The sequence below is a fragment of the Olea europaea genome, chromosome 10 (assembly GCF_002742605.1).
Source record: "Olea europaea var. sylvestris chromosome 10, O_europaea_v1, whole genome shotgun sequence".
Classification (NCBI taxonomy): domain Eukaryota; kingdom Viridiplantae; phylum Streptophyta; class Magnoliopsida; order Lamiales; family Oleaceae; genus Olea; species Olea europaea.
This window is the reverse complement of record NC_036246.1, coordinates 42,344,386-42,352,264: the sequence shown is the minus strand read 5'-3', so window position 1 is coordinate 42,352,264 and position 7,879 is coordinate 42,344,386. Positions and strand designations below refer to the sequence as shown.

The 7,879-nt window shown below is 34.8% G+C and overlaps 1 protein-coding gene across 1 annotated transcript; it reads left to right on the top strand.

The window, feature by feature from the left end:
- Window positions 1-4,340: 4,340 nt before the first annotated feature.
- LOC111402348 lies at window positions 4,341-7,639 on the top strand. The gene is made up of 2 exons (XM_023030576.1): window positions 4,341-5,597; window positions 6,551-7,639. The coding sequence occupies exons 1-2, from the start codon at window positions 4,447-4,449 to the stop codon at window positions 7,401-7,403; spliced, it is 2,004 nt and encodes a 667-aa protein (XP_022886344.1). The 5' UTR covers window positions 4,341-4,446; the 3' UTR covers window positions 7,404-7,639.
- Window positions 7,640-7,879: the final 240 nt, after the last annotated feature.

Genomic DNA, 7,879 nt, shown 5'->3' with positions numbered 1-7,879 from the left:
GCCACTACAAACTACCATAGCCATGACTCTTTAGCGAAGCCCCAAAACGACCACCAAAGTCAGATTTTCCCTAAATTGCACAACAACGCCCACTTCACCACAACGGCATCATCGTCGCAACGGCTCTCAACATCGTTGAGATAGGTGGTCACACACATCGGTGACAAAGATCGAAAATGGGATGGAAGAGATAGAAGAGAGAGGAACGAGAGATAGAATGAATGGGCAATGGGTGGGGGTGAGGTGGGTGGTATTATTAGTAATATATTTATTTAATACAATATTTAGTACTAATCATAACCTAAATTTGGAAATATAAAAATTAAAATATGATTTATGAAATGCAAACTTTAAAAGCAGTTCTGAATGTAACTTCCGCTATTAATTATTTAAAGTCATACATTTATCTCGACCTACTCAACTCAAAAGTACAATCAACCCAATGCTATGATAAGAACGATCCAAATTAAAAATGAAAATGTATAATGACCCTTGCTAATTCCTCGCTTCCACTATTTTACTCCTTAAAAGTAGTAGTGTGCAAAATGTACTCTCTTGGGTTTCCACCTCATGAAAACAAACTTTGCAAATCTTGAGGAAAGCTCAAAGCAAAAGTTTATTGAATTGAGGATTGCTTTGACTTCCCGCCTTCACATGGACACAAAAATAATAATCACGTCCATGTGCAAATGTACGAGTTCTTGTCTCATTGAACGTGCCACTTGATTCACTTTGCAATAATTATACGGAAATTACTAAAAATATAGGTGATAATAAAAAAAAATTTTTAAAAAAATGTACTAGATATAATTATTTTATTCTCATCTTAATTTTTGGGTTAAAAGAAAATATTAAAAAAACATTTTGACAGAATTATTATATTAAAACAATATTGTAAATTTAGTGATAAAATTATTATAGGCCCCTATTCGGTAGATATTTTGAGCATTAATTTTTTGAACGTTAGGAGAAAAGTGAGGGTCACTTGTGAAAGATGAAGTCAAAAATTACTGTTAAAATAGTAAAATAACGATCCAAAAATCAATTATTTGGGGTGAAAAATCACTCCCAAACACCATCTAAGCATGTTTTACTAATCTTAAATCCGAATTTCAAAGTCTTCACTATGGTTAAGGTTCTTCTTCAAAGTCTTGGATCTCATTGGAAATAGGGCATCTATCCTGGCAAGCATATTTTCTCATGGCGTACGAGGAGTCGGAAATTTTGGATTTTGGTATGGGGCCATTATGATCAACAGTCAATAGCATATGTAGTTGTAACTAGTACAAATAGCGAAGCCCCCCGGGGCATAACTTAGTGGTGCAAAGGATAAGAGTGAAGTTATCTCACGCCTTACTGGTAGTCGCAATGTGGGGGTTCGATTCCTGAAACATGGAATTGAACTCTTTGTAGGCGCAGTGTACATGTAGCTCTTGTTCCCTGACTTACTGGGGCACATCCCGAGATTTACTTCCCTCACAAAGCTCTAAGAGCGGGCGGTGGAGACTCTCAAGATTGTGGTTCAACCTTTTTTTTAAGTACAAATAGCAACGTTTGAAGAAATAATAAAACTATATATTTTGTTCAACATCTTTGTTAGAAAACATAAAACAATCAATTGTGTTATCTGCAAATAAAATAAAAATAGTAAAGAAAACAAAAAAGGAATTAATAACATTTTATTTATATAAATTAAGCATTGATTATACAGAACCCGAATTATCGAAAAAAATTGAGAAAAATAAATGGAATTCATAGTTTTCCACGTTCTTAACAACAAAATACGAAAAATTCATTCATGATATATAAGCAGGGATATTCAAATTGTCAAAGACTTTTAAATATTTTTATAAAAATCTCTAGGATACTAATTTTTAAATATAAAATACAAAATTTGTCTTCCATTCATCCCAATATTTTGGGAGACTTTAAAAAAAAAAAAACAAAACTTAATATGTATATTTATTTGTTTTAATGGTTATCTTTCCTTCTCTTTTATTGTTTATTTCCATTTCCTATGAAAATTAAATAGTAACTAAAAATTTTTATAACTTTTTTTTTCCCATTTTTTGTCTGTTTTTTGTGAGAAAAATCTATTTGTAATTAAATTATAAGATCTCATGCAAAAAACTAATATATAATTAAATTTGAATAAATTGATCTCTTTTTAAATATATGTCATATTGATAATTTTTTATTACGTGAGAAGGGGAAAAGGAATTGTGGGAACAACTATCTCGTATGCGAAAACTTCGCACTTTTGTATTAGATCCACGTGAATTCTATTTTAAATGAAAAGTTTTCAAATATCTTTTGAATTCTACAAAAGTCCATAAAAATTTTAAAATAAGAGTGTATGGATGTCTATAAAAAGCTTCCATTAATTCTATACGAATTTATTAAAGTCCATGAAATCCTCAAAAACCATCACTTAAAAAAATGCTTATAAAGTTTTCAAAATTCCAAATTGAATACATCTTCCTGAGTTATAAAACGTGTTATGTTATTTAAATTTCAAATATTGTTATGCATGTAAAAAAATTTACGTTAACAACCTCATAATTATGGGTCGCCTATGTTCTCAAAAATCTCAATGTTTGCCCTGATCTCACCTAAGGAAATTTTAATGCTGGAGTTAATAGAATTATGTATTTATTTTCATATTTATAAAATTATTCAAGAGAGAATAAAATATCGAAGAACTTGGTAGCCTGTAACGCCATGGCTCCACTCCCTAGCGTAGCACATATCATTCCTTGCGTTGCATTAAAGAGACATTGGTGGTTGAGCGAAAAGACTTGCAGGTCTAGATAAATAGACTTTTGAAGGTATGAAATCCTTCCCAAAATCTAAAACCAGTTTATAAGGGGTTGTTCGAGGCCTTTTTTTTCCTTCAAAAAATACATTTTGCAATAATGTTTTGATAAAAAATGCGTGGTTAAAAAATTATTTTTTTAAATTTATGTGTAATATTATTTTATTAAAAATGTTACGTTGAAATGGTTCAAATTACTATTTAAAAATGCATTTTGATTGAAATACAGGGCTCGAACAAGGGCTATATTGTAAAACAAGATAACAAGTATCCTATAAAAAAAGAATGTTATTAAAATCAAATCAAACTAACCGATTTAGCTTGTAAGAATAAATTGATCTACTAATTTGTTGACCAACGTTTTGACTGCATCGAAGGTCAAGTCAAGTTTTAACAATTATACTTTTTTAAGGGAAACTACCACAAAGCGTATACATTGTTTGTACTCATCGTGAAAATCATCCATATTATTTCAAAGTTGACATTTATACCATCATTTCAGTATATTTTTTGGTCCGATCTCATTCCGTCAATTTTTTCCATCAAATATGTGCAATTGGTGCCAAAAATTCATATCACTTGCTTTCATTGCGCAAAAGCTATTCATCATTTACCTTCATCTAGTAAAATGTTCTCATTATCCATTTTCCATATTAAAAGCATCGTAAAACAATGAATTTACACTCCTTTGAAATAAACAAATAGAAAAAAAAAAAAAAAGATATAACATGCAAAAATAATAATTGCAGTCAAAGTCCCATATATTTTTAAATAGTGAAAACAAGTTTCACTTAAAATAAGTTAAAACATATATATATATAGGATTAAAATCTTTAATAAAACCTCTAATAGAAGAAGAAATTCCATCTCTAGACAAGATTTAAACGAAGTCAGAGCAAGATTTAAAAGTTAATGTAGTGTGTGTGTTTAATTGGCAACCGGAAGATAGAAATAAGAATTTATTGAAAATAGCTAAATCCTTCCAAAAAAAAAAAAAAACCCTCTTGTGATTGGGAAGATAAAATATTTTCCTTTTGTTAGTATATTTTGAATTGTTTTATGTGAGGCTCGTTTCTATTTAAAAAAATAAAAATAAATTTGAAACTCCAAATGCAATAGTTTATTTATTTTTGTATTACTCTTTGTTTTCTAGTGAATTAGTGATTTATAATGCTTTAATGGAAAAAATCAATGATAAAGACCTTTTGCGCAATAAGGACAAATGATAGGGACGATTTAAGCAATTAGTGCAAAGGATGAGGACGTTTGTGCTAATAACCCTTTTCAAAAGCATATTCAAATTTTTTTATTGATGGATTAATAGGTATTACTTGTGAATCACTCAAAATTAATTAAATAAAAAGTAATTTAAGTGTAGACAAATAATTTTACAAAGTATGGCATTTTTGAATAATTTATGAACATGAGTCAAAGTTTGTTCGTTGTTCTAAAGACTCAAAATTTACATCATGGGCATGCTAGCTGTAATCTAAAATTAGTCAGCTGTTTTAAATTCAAATATAAAAGGACTAAATTATCCTCAGCCTCTTCAATTCATTACTTTCCAATTCCATTTGGCATTTGCACTTTATTTCCTCACTATACAGACTCCTTTGCCATTCCAAATTCCAATGGATCCACCGCCACCTTTGCCACCTCATCCCACCACCATTGCACCAGTAGTCTCTGCCGACGCCGCTACTACAGCCATAACCAACCACCCAGATTCTGCGAATTCTTCCCCACGCTCCCGTCCCGACACCTGGGATGAGCCTCTACCACCTGTCCCCGGCGCCAAGCTCCGCCTCATGTGCAGCTACGGCGGCCACATCATCCCTCGTCCTCATGACAAGTCCCTCTGCTACATTGGTGGAGATACCCGCATTGTGGTGGTGGACCGCCGCTCCTCACTGGAGGACTTTCACTCTCGCCTCTCTCATTCCCTCCTTAATGGTCGCCACTTCACTCTCAAGTATCAGCTCCCAAATGAAGAACTGGATTCTCTTATTTCAGTCTCCACTGATGAAGACTTGGAGAATATGATTGAAGAATATGACCGCACCACCGCCGCATCGCCGTTGAAACCCTCCCGTCTCCGCCTCTTTCTATTCCCTTCCATGCCAGAAACCGCCGCTTTTATGGGCTCTTTACTCGACGATGCTAAATCAGAAAATTGGTTTGTCGATGCATTGAATGGTACTGGGTTGATTCCTAGAGGGCTATCTGATTCTGCCGCCACTGATAATTTGGTTGAACTTGATGGGATTCAAAAGAGTGATTCTTCTGCAAATCTAGATCCCCAAAACGAGATTTTGGGTTTTAACAAACAAGTACATTCAAATTTGCCTGATTCTCCTATGGTTGAAACAAGTTCATCATTCGGGTCGAGTTCTTCATCCCCATCTATGTCAAATCTGCCTCCAGTTAAAGTTAGAATTGGAAATGATAGTGCGAGATTTCATGATCAGATGGCGGGATTGGATGAACAATTATCGCATGTGAGTATTGCTCCAAATGCACCACCACCAACTCATTCAGTTATTGGTTGCGCCGCCACTGTGTCATCGGTTGCTGGCGAGAACACGGCCACTGCCGCTGAACCTCTTAGTCGAGTCATAGCGGACAATGAAAAATCAGATCACGGGGCCCCAACAGGGCTTCGGAAGCCACCATTGCCGCTGCAACCGGTGCAACCAAAGCTCGTTGATGTATACAGTTTACCATCGCCGGATTCAAAGCATGCCGGAGGGTACAGCCTGCCATCGCCGGACTCTGTTGCGAGGTACTTAATCAAAGATCAAGTCTTCCCTTTGAATTTTACAGTTCTCTATTGCCTTATCGGTTATTTATCTGATAAGTACTGCAAAGAAATCGCATATCAAGTCCAACTATAATGAAGGATTAATTTTAGGCCATGCATTTTATAAGTAATCTTAAACGTATATTTTTAAACTAATCAAATTGATAATCAGTTCGATCCTTTCTGGTTGACATTGATACAAAATTAGCCCTTTTTTCTCAAATCTTGCCAAAGCAACACAGAGGGAAAGAAATTAAGTAGGGAGGGAAGAGGTGACTCAGTGGATGAATGGGGAGCGGGAACTAGGAGGCCTAGATTGGTTGGGATAAATGGACAACTGACGTGGAAGAAGAGGACACGATGAAGAAGATGAGAGTGTGCTAGGAATTTACGAATATAAGGTTAGTTAAAGAAGCTTGTATAAGCTGAGCCTTATTTTGAGAAATTCCTCATCATATAATCTCACAACTGTTGAATTTCTTGAAGTAGAACTTATAGAAACTTCAATCTGAATTAGTGACTCCTGAGATAATGGAATTCATCACATCAGCGAGAATATTCAATCCGCGATGTAATTTACGTTTGGAGATCAAATTGTAGAGTTTTTAGCTATTTTAATGATGTTGGAAGTTCGTAATCTTCAAACAATGTTGACTTATTTCATGATCTAAAAGAAAGCTTATGCTTGGAGATCAGTTTGAAGTTTTTTTCCTATTTCAAAAGGAAATTCTTATCCAGGGTCGTCAAACTTTGACAAGTGAAGTACATGGGTCCCCAACTATTTTTCTCTGGCCCTTGGATGCTTGGATTTTCATTTTCAGTGCTCGTTTGTCCCCACTAGAGGCCCCAAAATAACATGTACTTCACTTTTTTTGCTGCTTCAAGTTAACATTTCAACTTTTTAACTTTATAATTTAACTGACTGATTTGTGCAGTGATAGTAGTATTACTTCGGCTCCATCCCTCTCTAAGCATCATACAATATACCAAGATGCAACTCAACTTGCTAGCATGGAAAACCGAGTTCCCACCCCCTTGACTGATCACAACACCACCAATCAAGATCCTCCTCCTCAGTATCCTGTGCAGCAATTTTCCGATTCCTTTTCAATCCCAACTCTACATCAGAATCAACAGTTTATTCACCCAGGCACACATTATATCTCCCATCCCACTGCAAATCCACTGCCTTTGTCGTCATATTATCCAATGTATTTGCCTCAAACACAGCAACCCCTTCAAACCGATCCACAGTATCCGATGTACTTTTTGCCGCCCGTTAATCAATCTCAGCCTTACAATTTGAGTGGAGTTGTACCATCTAATATTGCTGATTCTACCATCGTTGCCTCGAGTAGACCATTAACACCTCCTCCCAACCATATGGCTCCTTCTGGTGCAACTTACAGTGAAACCATCCAGTCTCCCTATCCATCGACAGCAGCAACTGCCATGTCAAAACCCGAGATGGGTTCTAATATTTATAGAACCATGGCCACAGGCGGTCCAATGTTGGTTCAAGTTCCGTCCCATCAATTTCATCAACAGTACATTGGTGTTTCTCAAATTCCTAATCCATCACAGTCCACTGTTACTGCTGCTCCTCCCGCCATTGCTAATTACGCGCCTGAATATTCTCATCTGACAAACGAGCAGGTATACTATGCTCAACATCCTCCGGCGCCTTCTCAATACTATACTATGACTCCGGCTACAGAAGTAATGTTATCACAGGTTTCGACTCAAGTGCCTACGGACAATGCTGCAAATCAAATCAGAACCTCGTGATGGAAACTGATTCTTCTAAAAAATTTCGAGGTGCTTAAAGATTTCTATAAATGAATTAGCAATAAGATAATGTGGTTACTGTTTTCATTCTTGTTCTGTCCAGATTTTGTTAACAGTGTCTTCTAATCTACTTATGTATTGATAATTTGGTATTATGAATAAACGACTTGTTAACTTATTTCAATTTTTAATGAGCATTAGGGTACAAGCAACAAGGAGGAGACCGCATTTATTTCTGCAGAATTGGTCAAACTTTGCCCTCCAGCCTAGCCTAGCCCTATTTTAGCCCGATTTGACCTTTATTAAATTAAATTTCATTTTTTTCTATTTTATTTTCAACCACACAATCTTTTATAAAATAATATTACAGATAAATTAAATTTTTTTTCTTTTTCAACCACCTATTCTCTAAAAAATTATTATTCCACCTATTAAAATTTGAAATAATTAAATATCATACAAAATTATTAACTTTC

Excerpts from the sequence above, each read along its gene's own strand:
- LOC111402348 (XM_023030576.1), top strand. The coding sequence starts at position 4,447 with ATGGATCCACCGCCACCTTTGCCACCTCATCCCACCACCATTGCACCA. Across the intron at positions 5,598-6,550 it reads TCGCCGGACTCTGTTGCGAG|TGATAGTAGTATTACTTCGG; the intron begins GTACTTAATCAA and ends TGATTTGTGCAG.